General features: G+C 38.4%; 1 protein-coding gene across 3 annotated transcripts in view; it reads left to right on the top strand.

Moving 5' to 3' along the window:
• The window catches only part of SASH1 (SAM and SH3 domain containing 1), a 240834-nt gene extending 226531 nt beyond the window's left edge, over window positions 1–14303 (top strand). For all 3 annotated transcript variants that reach the window (XM_020986580.2, XM_020986578.2, XM_020986577.2), the window contains 3 exons: window positions 5188–6308; window positions 8198–8329; window positions 10705–14303. In XM_020986580.2, the coding sequence (XP_020842239.1) occupies window positions 5188–6308; window positions 8198–8329; window positions 10705–10968 (1517 nt within the window). In that variant the 3' untranslated portion in view covers window positions 10969–14303. The remainder of the gene's footprint in view (window positions 1–5187; window positions 6309–8197; window positions 8330–10704) is intronic.
• The last annotated feature ends 4962 nt before the right edge of the window (window positions 14304–19265 follow it).

The raw sequence follows: 19265 nt of genomic DNA, 5'->3' as shown, positions 1-19265 counted from the left end.
AAAAGGCACGGTTACCTGGTAGAATCTGATGAAATATTTGTTATGAACAAGAAATGAAGGGGAAGCTAGGTGGTGAGGTGGATAGAGCTCTGGTCTTGGAGTCAGGAGGACCTGAGTTCAAATCCGGCCTCAGACACTTGACACTTACTAGCTATGTGAACCTGGACAAGTCACTTAATCCCGGTTGCCTCACCAAAAAGCAAAAAAAAAAAATGGATGAAGTATACTTTAGTCATTCAAATGAGCTGCAATTGAATTGGTGCAGTTGTTACCTCCACTGGCATAGATCCCAACACTTTCTATGGCTAAAATAAAGCCCAGCTAGGCTAGTCAGCAGATGACTCTGCATGGTTAATATTCAGAACCATACTTGGAACTATCATAATTTATTAGGGCCTTTCAGAGTTTGGGCTCTTAATGGATGTTTGGATAGATCCATAGGGGGAAAAAAGTTAGTAAGCACTTATTATATGCAAGGAACTGTGTTAAGCTCTGGGAACACAAATACAAAAACAAAGACAAAGACAAACTGCATTTAAAGAGCTTAAGTTCTAATGTGGGGAGAGACAACACAGCTAGGAAAGTGTTGGCCAAGGAGGCATATTTTGCCCTTGAAAGTTATAGGGCTAGTGTGGAAAGCCATAGGGATGTAGATTGAGGCATACCCTCCTTTTCCAGTAGAAATGACAGTGTGGTTTTGAATATGGTTTTACAGTTGGATATAGGGTGGGGAACAGTGACCATGAGAACTTTGCAAGGTTGCGTTGCGAACGTGAGATGGCTGAGGAGTAAAGAATAGATAGAAATAGGCCAAAGTTAGAGCCCTTATGTTTCATACTGTGGTTCCAGTCCTAGCCATTTAAATCATTATGAAGCACCTATTATGTACCGGTGCTGAAGATACAAAAAAAGGCAAAAAAAACAGTCTCTCTTCTCAAACATAGTCTGATGGGGGAGACAACATGTAAAAAAACTATGTACAAATACAATATAGACTATGATTTGGAGATATTCAACCGAGGAAAGGTATTAGTATTTCGTTATTGAAACCACTGTTACAGTCATGGAATTTTGGAGTTAGAAGAGACTTCAAAGCTATCTTATCTATATCTGAATTGCATTTTCTATGATGTACTCAACAAGTTTCCATGTAGCCTTTACTTGAAGACTTCCAACGTAAAGGGGACCACTTTCTACCTCTCAAGGTTGTCTACTCTACTTTGGCCTAGTAAAGGATAGAAATTGGCCAAAAGTTAGAGCCTTTATATGTCGTAGTGCCAGTCCTAACCACTTAAATCATTATGAAGCACCCACTGTTCATCCTCTTATTAAAAATAAACTGCTTCTGTGCAACTTTAATTAGGTTGTATTGGTGAGAAGGAAGAAGAAAAAGAATTCTACTCTTTTTTGGAGCCCAGCTGAATTACTTAGGATATCGTGTTTTATACCTTCTAATACTCCAGGGAACCTGTGCTGTCCTCCCATAAGTACAACATGAGGAAATCCACACATGCAGAAGCCTTTCCTTGAATTCTCTTAATATAACAAGAATATCAGTGGAGTATGCTGGTTGTCCATTAATTATCCTTTTCCTTGTTATATGACTGGCCCATTTTTTTCATCATATACTTCCCACATTTTTTGATTATAGCCTTTATCCTACTTCTTATGAGTAATTCTTCATCTGTAGTATGTTGTAGGTTGCTCACATGCACTCCTCTCTTTTGGATGATCCTCAACTTATGGAATATTGAATATATAATAAAGATTTTTTTTAGGGAGAATATTAGGGTCATTAAAAAAATAAAAGAAACCTTTGAGATTTCCCAAAGACAATCTATCCTGCTTCTCTTTCTGCTTAAACCCAGCTCATTGTTTATAGCACCTGTCCAAGATAAACATGCTCTATAGCTAGTTTGTCGATCCAATCATATGTCATGGTGCTAGTAAGTCACTAATCAAAATCCTTGGGGGACAGTACTGTATTTGATGCTTAACATAGGGGGAAAGAGGAGACACATAAAGTTGGGAACTTTGAATTGAATTGAAAATGAGCAGAGACTCTATTTAGCTATATTGAAAATCTGCAGAAAAATAAGCTTTGGAATTGTATAGAAAATAACAAAAACATCTAAGGTACTTAAAACTGTGTACAATGAACATTTAAAAATTTACAAATATGTTCAAATCCTTCCTGCTGACTTTGGCCAGATGGTAATGAAGTACACAACGCATTACCTCACCTTATTTATTCAAACATTAATCAAACTTTATAATACATTTGTGACTCTCACTAGGAAAAAAAAAAGTAAACATTTATATCAATTAATGACACTAAAACAGGGGGGAATATAGGAAAACTAGCACTTTAGACCATGGGTTCCTGCAAACTGGCCTGAAGGCTGAATCTGACCTGCCACCTGGTTTTGTGGGGCCCTCAAACTCAGAATGGTCTTTTCATTTTTCAGTCAAGGTTTATTGTATTTAAATATGCAAAACCCAGTCTTGGCACAGGGCCCAAGGTACTGGCCTTCAAGCCAAAGTTTGCTGACTCTTGCTATGAATTCGTTTGGGATCTTCTGGGTCTGCATCTTTTAAAGACAAACTTGATCAGAAAAGACTTTATAATCATTATTAGTCAGAGGATGATCCTTTCCTTACTAAAACTTCCCCCTTGATCTAGTCAGTCTTGTTACACAGTCTTTTCTTCCTGACTGCTAAGTCAGGCTAATATATACAGCTCAAAACACTTGCAGCTGTAGAACCTTAATTGTCTCATATGTGCTTTTAAATACAATGCACACCAATATTGGAGTGTTGGGAGCTATTAGAACCACGAGGAAAAACAATTTACCAGGTAGATGATACATCAGGTTCAAACAATGAGTGTGTCTTCCAAATATTAAACTCTTACAAAACTAAAAAAATAAAAAGCAATTATACTGCCTCCTCCTTCATCCCTTCCTTTTTAATGAGTTATTTATTAGACAAAGAAACAACGGGAACTCATTCCTAATCATTTTATTTTGTGAACTCCCACTTAAGGGGAGGAGATAACATTAAATGATGTTACTTATACATTGAGTTATACACACACACACACACACACACCACCCTTCTCTTGCTTAAATCTTGGGAGATAAGTTAAAAATCTCTAGAGAGTGTTTTAAAATTCTGTTGCAATCACATTCATTAATTCAAATGCTTGTTGATTGGGAGCACAGTCAAGTGGAATGAATGCTGGTTTGGGGTTTGAATCCGAGGTACAACATTTGCCTTCAAGTTCCTTCATGTCTCCAGTTTCCTCTTCTGCCAAATGAGGATCATAATTAAACTTCCTACCTTGTAGGATTATGAGAAAAGTATTTTGTACACTATACACATTAGAAACATAAATCATTCTAATTATTATCATTGAGTACCTACTGTCATGTGAGGTTTACTAGGAATTACAAAGTACTATAAGTGGTCACTCTTTGACTGACCTTGAAATCCATTTAAAGTGGAATTAGTCACTGCAAAGACGTAATTTTCATCTGTGCAGCCCAAATATAACTAATGCAAAACCAATTCACATGAAATTAGAATGAAATAAAGCCTTCCAAAGAGAAATAGATGGGCTTGTAGTCAGCAAGGCACACTTCATTCAAGCTGTCTTTGTATACCCAGCATTCAGAATAGCGATGGGCACATAGTTGGTACTTAATAAGTGCATGTTGATTGGTTTATTGATTACCTCCAGGTCCTGAGCTCTGTCCACTATCCCATTCTACTTCGAGTTGGCTTTCATAAGTTAGCCTTTCCATTAATGATTGAAAAGCTTCACAGTGGGTGGAAGAAGGCTAGATTGAGTTAACAATGATGTTTTATGTGTGAAAGGGAACATGTAGGACATCACCAGGGCCATGAATGGCCTCTGAAAAATGAGATGGGCCAGCCATCTAGTAAAAAGTGAGGGATAATTGCCTAAATGTTATACTAATTCACCTTCTCCCCTCAAAAGAACTACAAGAAAATCTGGACCCTTCATAAAAGCTCTACAGACAGACAAAGATATGAACTCCACAGGATGAAAAAGTGTTGTTGGCTTATAATCTGCATCAGTAAAGGGGGTAGCCACATTGAGGAGATCATGGATCTAGCAAGGCATCATGAATTAGTCTAGAACAGGACCCCCTTTGACAGTCTGGTGAGGCTAATGCTTTTAAATGTATAAAATACATAGGATTACAAAGGGATCCAATTATATCCAAATAAAGTTATCAAAATATTAATTTTAAAAAGTTCACAGACACCAGTTAAAGAACCTCTTGTCTGAAGTGAAAATGACTAAGTACAATCCCATGCCATACTTGGTTCAGGGAAAATACTTCTATTTCTTAGCTTAAAGACTCCTACAAGCAGGAATTTTATTTGAGTCGGGGGCAAAAGTAATAGATTAAACAAATCAATAAACCAACCAACAAGCATTTATTAAGTACCTACTGTGCGCTTAGTGCTATTCTGAATGCTGGGTATACAAAGGCAAAAATGAAACTGTTTCTGCCCTCAAAGAGCTTATATTCTGTCAGGAAATAAAAAGCTATATTTAAAGATATAAATGTATAAGGTAATGGGTGGGGGGTGAGAAGAGAGTGATATTAGCAGCCTCAGGGTAATCAAGAAAGGCTTTATGTATAAAGTGGTACTTGAGTTGAGTTTTGATAGAAACTAGGGATTCTAAGAGATGGATGGGACAGGGCAGTGCATTCCAAGCATGGGCCATGCCAGGGAAAAGGCATAGAGATGGGAGATGAAGTGTTGTGTGTGATAAATAGCAAGAAGAGAAATTTGGCAGAATCATAGAGCACATGCTAGGATGTAATGTATAAGCCTGGAAAAGTAAGTTGGAGTCAGATTATTAAGGATCATAAAGAAACCAGGAAGACTTGAGTTCAAGTTCCACATGGTCAAGTCACTTGACCTGAGTTTCATTTTCCTTGTCTGTAAAATACAGATTATAATAGTGTCTATCTCACAGTGTTGTAAGATCCAATGACCCGATATAAGTAAAATACTTTACAAGCTTTAAAGGTTCCATACAGATGTGGGTTACTATAATTATTATATTAGAGCATCTGCATACATTATAACGAAAACTGCTTAAAAATTTTGACGAAAAAAAGTTTGGTTGGTTTTTTTTCCCAGGTAAGACTCGGAAGGCTGTACCGACTAAGTCAACCATGGATCCTCACTTTAAAGATTTCGACAGAAATCAGCTGGCCAGCTACCCGACATTGCCTTTAACTAAGTCAGTCAAAGCTTTGAAGGAAGGAGAGAAGGAAGCCCGGCTTATCAAGATTCATGCTTCTGACGCCTGCGGTGAGCCAAGTGTGACCGACTCCAAGACAAACCGTAGAAGCTTACCAGTCTCCATCTGTCGGAGCTGTGAGACCCTGGAGGGCACTGAAGCCACAGAGACTTGGCCAAGGTCCCATTCCCTGGATGACCTTCAAGGAGAGCCTAGTGCTAAACAAGATGTGCCTAAAAAGGAAGCAGAATCACCGCCTCAGAACGTACCAGAAGTGCCCCAAAAGACAACTGTTTGCAACCTGAAGGCAAAAATTCCCTCAGATGTCTCTTCTGTACAAGACCCACTGCTACTGACCCAAAGCGTGAGATTTTCTGATCCTCAGAAAATTAAAACTAAGACATCAGACTGCCCATCCACAGTCTCTTCACATGGGACAATTCCTTGTTTGCCTAAAAATTATGAAGCTCAGCCTGCCTCAGTTAAACAGACTTTAACAAGGACTCCTCTAGAGGGTCACAAAAAAGGGCATGATCTTGAAGGAACAAATAACCCTCCAGTCACCAAAGAAGGGGTCGAAGTGGATCAGAGGGTCACTGAGGCAAGAACACAGCCAAAAATTCCTTCACAGCCTCCACCTGTTCCTGCCAAAAAGAGCAGAGAACGCCTCACTAATGGACTACACCATGCACCCGTTGCCCATACTGGTGCCTTCTCTAATCCAGATGTACCATGCTTGCCAGTTAAAAAGAATAGTCCCATTAGCCCTAGTGACTGTCATACAATAACAGTTTGTAGGTCTTCCCCAGAACAAGAGCCTGGCAGCCCTCCAACCACACGGCCACCATGGCTGTCTGAACTCCCAGAATCCACTAGTATTCAACAGCATGGAGTCAAGCTGGGTCTTCCTTTGACAAGGAAGATCTCCTGTGCCAGAGGAGTAGATCTGGACATGTTGGTAGAGAACAAGTTGCAAACTGAAGGTATCGATCTCACTGAGGAACCATATTCTGATAAGGTATGAAGGTCCACAATCTCTCATGGCTTTCTTTGAAACTCAGGTTACCCTACAATGGACAGCCAGATCAATCAGGGAATGAAAGTTCCAACTTAATCTGATCATCCTTTTCCTGTGAGGCCATTCAGAACAAACTGGAATGGAAACCTCAGTGGCCAATGGATAGATGCTCTGTGCTCATTAACATTCAGAATCCTAAATGTTAATAATTCATTAGGAAAACAGTGCTGGTAAACGGAAGGGTCTCAACAGCTGAAATCAGAACTTTGTGCTCTGATTCAACCTGTTAATCCAGGTAAAGGGAATCTAAGGCTTTCTTCCCCCCACTTTGGCAGCTGGGCTTTGTAGGAAAAACATCTGACGTTGAAAGAAGGTGGTTGAGACAACTCTCTAAAGATGTAACTTGCAGAGGAGGTGCCAACTTTCATTGCTAGAGGGGAGTTCCCAGTAGCAGTGGAAATAGAGCTTTTAGCCCATCCTTGCCATTAACTATCCATATAAGCTTAACCTCTCTGTGCCTTAGTTTCTTCATCTAGAAAATTGGATAAATCATACCTGTCCTACTTGACAAAATTATTAGAAGGATCAGATAACATTAGAGGTATATAATACACTATACAAATGTGAAGGTATTGTTTGTTTTCAAGTGTACTGTGAGAATCTTTTGTAGGGTTATGGCAGTAAAGTAAGAATAAAAGAGCGGAAAGAATTCATATGAAGCTCCCCCAGTGCTACGTGTATGATATAGAAATACATAGAAATTTAACACTTAATTCAGTAAACATTCCCTGTTATGTGCCTGGTGGTGTGTGCCAGGCTAGGAGCTGGCGATACAAGAACACAAACTGAATAATTCCTGCTCTCAAGGGACATTTGTAAAAAGTAGGACTTATAGAAAATGTGGCCCTATTTATAAAAAAAAAAAACAGCATCAATGCAAAGAGTACTGGTTCTACAAATCCTACTCCTGCCATTGTGTGTGACCTATGTGACGCTGCGTAAGCCCCTCAACCTCTCAAGGCCTCAGTTTCTTCATCTTTGATAAAAGGATTGGACTAGATGACTTTTCAGTTTCATTCCAACCTCAAACCTATTAATAGGTGATCTTATTAATAAAAGGAAACATGGTTAGTACTCGCTCCGCTTTGTTACTTTTCAGTATGCCCATGTTAGGGGTCATGTTAAAGGAAAGAATACTTCATAACGCAGTCCTTTTAGTACCTTAGTAATGAAATTCACTTATAGAGTCAAGAAAGGCCCTACTTTACCCTATTTTTACTTTATAACAAGTAGTATTATAGAAAAGTTGAAGTGTCAAATACTAAGAATGTATTTGATTGTTTTTCTTATTGCCCATAACTCTCATGAAGTTTTAAAACCTTCCGAAATCAGACTCGGAAAGTGCAAATCAGTGCTTTGAGAAGCAGCTACTTGGAGTGTTGTGGGATGACTCTTAAATACGTGAAAACTGTCTGCTTTGGTTTTCAAGGAATTTCCTTAGAAAATGCAGTTATTTGAAAGATGAATAGATCCATTTCCTCACAGCAATCTCCAAAGCATCCAATTTGCAATTAAAAATAATGAATTGCTTTTAAATGAAGCTCTTAGTGATATTTGATAGTATTTGAAGGTCACCCCATTAACCCAGGCTTGGTGTATTTTGGGGAAACAATGTACTATTTAATTTGATGGACGGGTAGACTGGCATAATGCAGCACTATCATAGAGAGGACAGGAGTCAGATATCTTGGGTTCCAGTCTGTTCTGATGCGACAGCATGACCTTGGACGAATCATTTTATCTCTCTGGGCCTGTTTCCTCCCCTGCCACTTGAGGAATTTGGACTAGGCGATCACTAAGGTTCTTTTTGATTCTCCCTTGGGTTACAGCATGGCCGTTGTGGGATTCCCGAAGCTCTAGTACAGAGGTATGCTGAAGATCTAGGTCAGCCAGAGAAAGAGATTGCTGTGAAGATGGACCAAATCCGAGTAAAGCAGCTTAGGAAGCAGCACCGGATGGCGGTAAGCTCAGGCGCCACGCCTTCAGTCTTTTTTTTGAGTCTCTTTAAAGTTACCTTAACCTTCACTCCCAGGTTGCAAAAAAAACAGGCTGATAGATGGCTAAGGAAAGCTGCAGGAGACACACTCCCCGTCTTCTCCCCCAAGTCACAAGATGGGTGGGGATCAAGTACATGGGTGCCATGTCCATAGCTCCTACTGTCCCAGAAAAAAAATACATCAAATATGGAACTATACCTTGGAAAAGACCTCAAGTTTCCCTGTAGAAGTGGGCAGGGAAGGTTTGCCACTTGTGAGCTATTGTGAAGCAATGAAGTGTTTCTGGAGGATGACATTGAACTTAGCAGACACATACACACACACACACACACACACACTCACACAATACCTATAGACACACACTTATTCAGTCTTAGTTTTAGTGTATATTCAAATTTATCATGGGAAGTATACTTAAAACATCTTATGTACATCTTCTTATAATTGGAATTTTGTCCTATCCCATTTTGGTCCACAGAAACACAATTTGAGAATTGTTGACTCACAAGGAACATGGTGAGACAAGATAACAGTGATAGACAGTAAACGTGAATAATTGGGCAGTCAGAACACATAACTGGCCTTTGATCCTATTTCAGATACTTTCCCCAGTGTGATGGCTACCGAGATAATCAATGCCATCATCTGGAGGTAAACATGGCATACTAATTCATTATGCTGATCTTGACATTTGAAGCCTCAGTGCTATCTCCTTCAAATTGTAATTGGAGCCATTTATAGAGCACTATTTACCTTTAAAATGCCATCATAAAAATGCAGCCAGGGCCAACCTTAAGAGTTGGCACCCACATGGAAAATCCCTCATTCCTAATATATGCCCTTCTTCCACCCAACCCTATCCTTTCCTCAAGTTGCTGATCCCTTACACTCCACATTAAATCTTCATGTGTTTGCATCCTTAGATGTCCTTAGGAGAAGTAATATTCTAAGACATTGGTCATTTATATATTAGTGTGAATGACGTAAGCAAATGTTTTCTGAAATCTGGTTTTAACAGGAGTATAGAAAGAGAATAACAGCTAATTCACATTAATTATTAAGTACCTGCTGTGTGCAGACAAGAAAGGGAAAGGGATGCTATCCAAGAGGGAAAATGATGCAGAGTGGTAGGTTGGGTACTTTCTTTATGAGTACCTTGAAAGGAATTTCTTAAACTTATTTGTATCTCCTACATGTAGGAAGCGTTCAATAATTATTTGTTCGATGACTAATGTGGAAATATGTTTAATATGATCATGCATGTGTAGCCTATATCAGATTGCATGCTATCTTGGGGAAGGCGGAGTGGAGTGAGGGGAGGGAGGCAGAATTTAGAACTCAAAATCTTATAAAAGAGAAAACCCAAACTAAACATAAATAAATAAATAAATAAATTTAGAAAAAAAAATTACTTGTTCCTTGATTTATAATTTTTTCTAGTGCCAGCCTTGTGTGAGGTTTAAATAGAAAGAAAATAGAAAGAAGAATCAAAAGGACTCTTCTCCTGAGCCTCAGTTTCCTCATCTATTAAAAAAAAGATTAATAATAATACCTGTCCTACCTATTTCTTATAAAGGTTGGTAAGGTCAGATGGTTTCACAATGTGTCAGAACTCAAAAGGACCTTAGAGATCATTTAATCTAACCCCGTTAATTTATAGCTAAGAAACTGAGGCTCCAAAAAGTAAAAAGACCTGTCCAAGGTCATATGTTAGTCAATGATAAAGCTGGAACTAAAAGCCAGATCTCTTACTTTTAACTTCTCACCCAATAGCATTTCCATCAGATCATTCCACATCCCAAGTGAAATAATACGTATGAAAGCACTTATAAAGTACTTGACTGAAGCTAGATTAGATGTCGTGGATAGTTAACTGGCCTTAGAGTTAGGAAAACACGGGTTTCAATTCTACCTCTGGCACATACTGATCATATCATCCTGGGCAAGTCATTTAACCTCAGAGAACCTTGTTCAGTCCTCTAGTACCACAAGCTGCAGAGTATGTTCTGATTGATCTACATTGGTAGAGGGATTTCCCTCACCTGAAGTTCTCCAGAGCAATGAAATTATAGGTCTGGTTTCTGCTCCTACTCCAAACAATTTTTTTTCTTCTTTTTAAATACAAGGTAATAATAGGTAGGAGTTTCAGCAAATTAAGACAGTGGAGGAACCATACTTGACATGAGCAAATGATCCTGAACTTTGGGGTTGTTGACAAGCATTATGTAGGCTCAAAGAAGAGCCCTAGGTATGACGTAAGAAATCACAATGAAAGAGACCACTGCTAAATGACATGTACAATGAAGGAATTCACGGCATTCTCTTCTCTCTTTATCTAGATCCCAAGTGGAGGACTCACAGAAATCTGCAGAAAACCCCTTTCCCCAGGATGTGTGACCTCAGTCTCTGACTGGCTGATTTCCATTGGCCTGCCTATGTATACCGGCATCCTCACAGAAGCAGGGTTCAACACACTGAGCCAAGTGCCTTCTCTGTCACAGACTTGCCTTCAGGATGTTGGCATCACAGAGGAGAGACACATAAGTAAGCTTGTAACGGCAGCCAGACTCTTCAAACCACCCCTGAACCCGGAAGCCATGTAACTGAAAGTGGGCATCCCATCAACATCCACTACCCTTTCTTTCACTGTGCTTAATAATACCCGTGCAATTTCTACAAATGGCCTCCAGAAGAGCAGGGCCAGCCTTGGGCCGGCTCCAATGCAGCCAAGTGAAAGCTCGACCAAGAACTGGAAACTTTCTTCTTAGTGAAGACAAATAACCAGGGCCATCCTCTTTGTCCCCCAAAGGAAAGTCAAGGAAGTATTTTCATTTTGGAAGTTCATGGGAACCGCCTTGCAAACCTGTGACAGATGTCATTTGCAAATCTGTCTTTTTAGGGTAGGATAAGAGTGGGTGAGTTGTTTGAGGGAGCTAAGCCCATTTCCCAATGTTATCGGAACATCATTCTCCTTCCTGTTGCTCTGTATAGTACTGAGCGGCCAAACAGGTTTTAGCTAGGCCAAAGTAACAGACTCTGGAGTTAGTTTACAGTATCGCTCATTTTCAGTTACTCATGGGTAATTAAATGAGACTGGCACCAGGAACAAGAAAAGTCTTGTTTTGGGTTGGTTTGGTTTTTTTCCCTTTGATAAAGCAAGTCATTCTATAACAATTGCTTTCTAGCAATCAGCTTTTTATTTGCCTTAACATAAGCTCTTAAGCAGTATCGTAACTAATGTCCAGTCACCTGTAACCATATTTCTCAATCTTCAGCTTAGACTGCCATCTAACATCCTGGGATGTTTCTGGACAAAAACAAACAAACAAAAAACTGGCTTTTTAAAGTCTCACTTTAAGATGGCCAGTGTTTAGGGTTGTTTTTCCATGGCGTTCATGTTGGGTTTCAGTTGTTAGACTAACAAAATCAGTAAATATGTCTACAATTTACAGAGATATCTTTTCTTGTGTGTGTATACGTGTGTGTGTGTGTGTGTGTGTGTTTGCAGTAACTGCCTTTCATTTTAATAATTTTTAATACTGTTACCGTATCAATCATACTCCAGCATCGACTTGGTATTATGACCACAGCCATTCCAGACTTTATTTTATCTGCTCATGGGTCATCTTTGTAAAAGCCATTAAGAGATTGAATTGTTCAGGATGAGGTTTCAAAGAAGGAAACAAGTTCATAGGTTGTTTTTAGTTTTGGTTTTGTTTTTGGAGAGTTAAGGTGTTTATGTTGCATTTTTTAAAATTGCTGTCTTTTTGTTTTCTGGATGCTTCTTGTATTTCAAAGAAAGTTTCATTTATGGAGGGTCAGACAAATTATTTTTAGCCATATCTGTTAAGGATTTACATGTATTCACAAACTGATGTAAAATATTTTAATAAGGTCCATCTTTTTGCAGCTTAATCTCTTGTTTTCTAGCAGATGCCGAATGCAAAGAACCTACCCATTAGGTAGGGTTATGCTATATGCCCCCCAGTGCCATCTGTTTTTTAACTTCCTATTAAAGCACTCATTTGTACAATAGATGTCACAGTCACAATTTTGATAACTTTGAATGGACACCGGGCTTTGCTTAGTCAATAGTTACAAATACTTTCATTTAGCCATGAAATTCCCCATGAGAAATTATTTCATTATGTCCAAAGCATCTTTCCGTATTCCTTCTATCATTGTCAGCAAGTTTTTGAAGTAAAGGAGAGAATCTTTTTGATGACTTTTTTAGGGGAAAATTAGGCATTACTGAATGCTTTGGTCAGTGGCAAGACTTTCATTTAAAAAACAACAACAACAACAAAGCAACCACTATATTAACTTTGGTTTTTTTGTTGCCATTTTATTTTCAATGATTTGTTTCTCAGTAACATTCAGCTTTTCCAAGATCTGATATAAAGGAGATGCTGGGACATAGCCTAAGAACAGTTAAAGCTGTCAGCTTTATATTTAATGCTAATTAGCATGTCATTTTATCCCAATTAAGCACTTGCATTCATGTGTCTCCGGAGCTTCGTATTTATGTAAACATGGCTTATTTAGGGTGCCCAGAGGTTGGGGGTTGCTAGTGTGACCAAATTATTTGAAAATGTTTCAGGAGATAAATCATGAGATAGGAGTTGGGAAGTGGGCTCTTTTCCTCCACTAGCAATTGGAAGAATAAGACAGAAGGCACTCTTTGGAAGCTCTCTGTAAGCCACCAAGAGTACCACAGTTTGAAGACCTGTGAGACAGGATCAGAGATAAATTGCATTTGACAAATTCCAGGGAAGGAAATTTTATCTGAATTATTAAATTCCCCCCCTCCCCCGCAGTAGATATTTTGTTTACTAGAATCAAGAGAAATAGAAACTTTTGAGCATTTCAGAGACTCTGTGTCACCTTGCCTTTAAAATGATGATTACATTGGGGAGGCAGGGGAGGTTTGAACCAAATCTAGGAAACGTCATATAATTTTAAGAAGTTGGGGGGAGGGGTTTCCAGTTTAATTAATCTGGGAAATGTGTGCTTTCAACCCTGGCTTTTCTGTGGTTTTATAATTTGTTTTATGTTTGATCTCCTTTTGCTTTATACTTTTAACTTGATCCTCGAAAAGCCTTAAGTTTCTGTGTGTGGTTGTCAGCTGAGGTTTGAATGGTCAGCCTATGCACTTCATCTGACAGGTGGGAGGTTTCAGTCATATCACATTTTTAATTAATTCTCTGTTGGGAGCAATTCTTGAGCAAAAGGATTGTAAAGCTTGTTGACTGTTGGAAAGCACAAAAGAAACCTACTGAACAAGTTCTGGCTCTGGCAGATACTTGTTACATGTCCACCTTGTGTAATTTTAACTTCAAAAGTTGTCTGGCAAGAGCCAGTCCCAAATACTGTTTACATTCCCAGATGATTTAGCTAACACATAACCTTTCGCCAATGCCCTGTTCTTCTCAAATCTAAGTTTGGGTGAAATCATAAGATTCCTTTATTGGAAAATAGTTCCTTTCCCTAAGCATGGCTGGAGAGGTCAGTTCACCACAAGGCTGGTGGCTTCTCATTTGCAAGGGAAAAAAAGATTGTACTCTGGGTCCAAGTTACCTTGATTCTCATTTGTCACGTTTAGGGGAAACAAAAACTTGTCAAGCAAGTGATATTAACAACTAACAATGTTGCACTTTCTGTATATGAAATCAATATTTAAATAACTTATTTTTCTCCATTGCTGTTCTTAAACAATGTAAGTAGCTGTAAGATACCAGTACCGATATGGTCTTGCAATTTGCTTCAGCTCAAGAAAGCGGTGTATTGTTTTTAAAAAAAAAAGTGTAAAAAGTTATTGTGCTGTTTCATTTAGCAAAAAAAAAGTGGACAAAAGGGTTTTCCTGTGTATCAAAACTTGTCTATAATTGTCATTTTCTGTTGATAGAAAAAAAGGTAAATAAATTTCTTCAGCTGAGTATGTCTGAGTTTTCTTTCAACTTATATATCAAAAATGAATTTATTATTAGAAATTCTTTAAAGATATAATTGTTATGTATGATAAATGATGCACTTATACTCATTATGTTGAGTGATCTCTTTTATTTTTTTAATTAATTTTTAACTTTCAACATTCATTCCCGTAAGCTTTTGAGTTTTAAATTTTCTCCCCATCCCCAAGACAGCATGCAATCTGATATAGCCTCTACATATACATTCTTATTAAACATTAGTCAAGAAGAATTAGAACAAATAGGAGGAATCATGAGAAGGAAGAAACAAAACAAAAAAAAGAGAGAGAGAGCACAAATAGCTTTCATCTGCATTCAGACTCCATAGTTCTTTCTCTGCATGTGGATAGCATTTTCTATCATGAGTCTTTTGGAGTTGCCTTAGATCCTTTTATTGCTGAGAACAGCCAAGTCTAAAAAGTCAGTCATCACACAATGTGGCTGTTACTGTGTACGATGCTCTCCTGGTTCTACTCAGTTCACTCAGTATCAGTTCATGTAAGTCTTTCCAGGTTTTTCTGAAGTCTGCCTGCTCATAATTTCTTATAGCACAATAGTATGCCATTACACTCACATACCACAACTTGTTCAGCCATTCCCCAATTGATGGGCATTCCCTCAATTTCCAATTCTTTGCCAACACAAAAAGAGCTGCTATAAATATTTTTATATGTGTGGGTCCTTTTCCCATTTTTATGATCTCTTTGGGATGCAGCTCTAGAAGTGGTATTGCTGGGACAAAGGGTATACACAGTTTTATAGCCCTTTGGCCATAGTTCCTAATTGCTCTTCAGAATCGTTTGATCAAACACAACTCCACCAACAATGCATTAATGTTCCAATTTTCCCACACCTTCTCCAGCATTTATAATTTTCCTGTTTTGTCGTGGTAGCCTATCTTATAAGTGTGATGTAATAGCTAAGAGTTGTTTTGATTTGCATTTCTTAATCAATGGTGATTTAGAGCATTTTTCATGTGATTATAGGTAGCTTTAATTTCTTCCTCTAGAAAACTGCTTGTTCATATCTTTTAACTGTTTATCAATTGGGAATGATCTCTTTTCTAATAGAAGTTACCTTTGATTTTATTGATTCAGGTTCAGAACAACATATATTCATCTAAATTCACTCATCTACTTGAGATTATTGTTTCCAGTTAAGTTTTATTTTCTCTTCTTCATCTTAAAGTATATTTTAATATCATAGAATGTGAGACCTGAAAAGAACCTTAGTCATTTCCTTCGGGCACCTCCCCAATGCCATGAAAAAGTCTGTTGTAAGAGAAGCTGAGGCCAAATCACTTGACAAGTTTTTATGGCTAAAAGGGGACTAGAATCCATACTTCTACACTGAGGAAGGAGGAAAAAATAAACAAATTCAAATAAGAGAAATTAACCTAGATTGTGGAAATGTTTGGAATATTGGTATAACAATACAAAATATGTGGTCAGGAATGTTTATGTAAGTAGTATATTTTAAATATATTAGCACAGTTCGTAGGGGAAGTGAAGTCTGTCAAACTATTTTGAAAAACTTAGGAACTGTGATCAACATAGTAGTCAACCACAATTTCAGAGGACTAAAGGTGAAACATGCCACATACCTCCTAAAAGAGGCAGAATGAGCTGTACATTTCAGACGTGGCCAATGGGGTGTGTTATGTGTGTGAGGGGTGAGATTTTTCTTGATTACGCAGATTTGTTCCTATGTGAGGTAGGAGGTGGGAAAGAGAGAAAATAAATGCTTTTTAATTGAAATAAAAAGTTTAAACAATCTGGAACAATGGAAAGAGTGTTGGAGTCAGAATGTCGTTCAGTCATTCAAGTCATGTCCAACTCTTTGTGACCCCATTTGGGATTTTTTGGCTTTTGTTTTAGCAAAGATATTGGAGTGGTTTGCCATCTCCTTATCCATTCTTCCTCATTTTTACAGATGAGGAACTGAGCCAAACAAGATCAAGTGACTTGCCCAGGGTCACACAGCTAATAAGTGTTTTAGGCCAGATTTAAACTCAGGACAATGAGTTCCTGACTCCAGGCCTGGCACTCTATCTACTACGCCACCTAGCTGCTCCTTGAAATAAAAATACCTGGGTTCAAATCTCAGCTGTACTGATGAAGCCAACATTGGACAAGTCAATTAACCTCTCTGGGACTCAGTTTCTTTATCTAAAACAAGGTTAGACTAGATGGATGGCCTCTAAGGTCCCTTCCAGCTTTAAATCTGTGATCTTTTTAAATGCAAATATTTAATTGGTTTATAAGGAGAGATTTTTCACATTCAGTTTTAATCTGGACCTTGTCAGTTACAGTTGAGTGTTGAAAAAAAATCTGACAGTAGACTTCACATCTTAGTAAGTCCACAGTGACCCCAGATCACAGGGTCCAAAGAATGCAGTTCCTGATTCCTGGAAAGCCTTGGGCAGATACAAAATTTTCTCCTCATCTTAGTACATTTCATGTCTTCTGTGACAAATTAGAAATTGAGAGGCAATGGGGCATGCAATCTGGCATCAGAGAGCCTGTGTTCAGATCCTAGTTTTGCTTTCTATGGCCTGTGTAACTGTGGGTGAGTCACACCTTCCTGACCCTGTTCCTCATCTGTAAAATAGCAGATGGCCTCAGGGTCCCTTGCAGTCTTGATCTAATTCCATTAACAATTTATTGAGGAACTAGCTAGGTAACAGTGCTGGGCCTGGAATCAGGAAGACTCATTTCCCCGAATTCAAATCTGGCCTCAGACACTTATTAGCTGTGTGACCCTGGGCATGTCATTTACCCCTGTTTGCCTCAGTTACCTCGCCTATAAAATGATCTGGAGAAGGGAATAGCAAACCATTCCAATATCTTTTTTTTTTTTGCTTTTTGGTGAGGCAGTTGGGGTTAAGTGACTTGCCTAGGGTCACACAGGTAGTAAGTGTCAAGTATCTGAGGCTGGATTTGAACTTGGGTCTTCCTGACTCCAATGCCAGAGCTCTATCCACTCCATTCCCCAAATGGAGTCATGAAGAGTTGGACACAACTGAACAACATTGTTACTGCGTACCTGTCTCTCGTTTTTCTGCCACCAACTCACGTCTTCTGAGCCCATATTAAAATCATGACCTGTTTCAGTTCAAGCCAAAGTATAATGAGTAAATGCCCCAACAAGAAAGACTCCATATGCCTACAGCTTAAACAGCCTCTAAAGATGTAAGAGCTATTCAACTGTTCTTTTTAAACAGCATTAAAAGATGTTAGAGCAATTCAACTGTTCTTTTTTTACTCCTCTAGGTGTGGAGGGATAACTTAAAGAGACTTAAATTAGGAGCAAAACCTCCAGATGTTTTTTACCGAGTATCTGTTCCACAGAAAGTGATTGATTTGTTAATACAAGAATTTATTAAATAATAACAATAGCTAACATTTATATGGCACTTACTATGTGCCGGGCACTGTGCTAAGCATTTTACAATAACGTCATTTGATCCTCACAACCACCCTGGAAGGAAGATGCTATTATTATACCCATTTTACAGATGAGGAGACTGAGGCAATCAGAGATTAAATGACTTACCCACAGCTAGCAAGTGTCAGATGTCATATTTGAGCTTGGGGCTTCCTGAGTCCAATATTCTATCCACTCCTCCAAACACCAGGTGCTGGAGATACAAAGACCAAATGGAGAACTGGCACCTTATAGCTCTCGTTCTAAGTGATATCTGACCTTGCTATTCCTCAGATCTCTCCATCTCCTGACTGTGCCTTTTTACGGGCTGCCCTTCAAGCTAGGAATGTTCTCTCTTCATCTCTACTTCTGGGCTTCCTTCGATCCCTTCTTTCTGCAAGAGGCCTTTCCCAGTCACCCACTCCATCAGTGCCTTCCCTTTGTCATTCTGTCCAATTTACCCTGCATCTATCTCGTTTATATGGAGCTGTCTGAATGTTTGTCTTCCCTGATGGAAGAAATCTATGAGGCTAGGACTAAAAAAAAAAAAAATACACTTAGCACAGTGCCTAGAATAAAGGAAGTGTTTAATAAATGTTGGCTCAAAGGGATGACAGTTTGTGATGGTTCTGAACAAGGGATTAAATAATAATAAAAATAACAATAATAAACAACACACTAATTCTATATTATATAGTACATATTCTATATGTACTACATGATATATAATACATTACTGATAAATATAATTACAAGTAATGAATATAAATTATTATATTATATATAATATACCTAATATAAATTATATAAATGATGTAATATATAACATAATATAGTATACATAATAAATATATAAACAAATAAAAATAATAAATAAAGAATAGCATTTGCCCTCCGAGAAGATGCTTTGGGAAATAGCATTTTAACAAAACTCCTTAGAATTGCCATTTATTCCACCTCTCCTCTCTTTTTCACAGATGGCTCCAGAGGTTAAGTGACTTATCCAGGGTCACATAGGTAAAAGTAAGCATCAGAGGTAGAATGTGAACTCAGCTCTTGTGACTCCAGAGCCTGTTTTTTTTAAAATCATGTCACACTGCCTACTTTAGTGTTAATGGTGCTCTCTAAGCTGCTGCTGTCTTTTGCTATCATTTGATAGTATCTCCATATCGTTGCTATCTGTAAGTGTGACCAATAACAAGTCAATATAGTTTTAAAAAAAAAGTTGTCCAACTTCTCAGACTGCACCATTTAAGCATTTTTTCTTCCATTTACCTAAAGTCAATCAGCCCAAGAAGTGTCACGTGGCAAGACAAGTAGCTGCCCCAGCCCCCTTTAAAAGTGCACTAAGCCGTCTCCAAGGTTCCTCCTTCTAACTATAAAACACGAAGATTCTAACCAGAAAATTTCAATAAGACAGTCCACTTCAAAATAACGGGCACCAGAGGGCACTGCTCTGCTAGCCTAAAACAGGGGAGGGAGTGTGCTTGTAACAAGCCTGGGGG

This window comes from Phascolarctos cinereus, unplaced genomic scaffold, assembly GCF_003287225.1.
Source record: "Phascolarctos cinereus isolate Bilbo 61053 unplaced genomic scaffold, phaCin_HiC Scaffold_5;HRSCAF=322, whole genome shotgun sequence".
NCBI lineage: Eukaryota > Metazoa > Chordata > Mammalia > Diprotodontia > Phascolarctidae > Phascolarctos > Phascolarctos cinereus.
The sequence above is the reverse complement of the archived record's forward strand: the minus strand, read 5'-3'. Positions and strand labels throughout refer to the sequence as shown.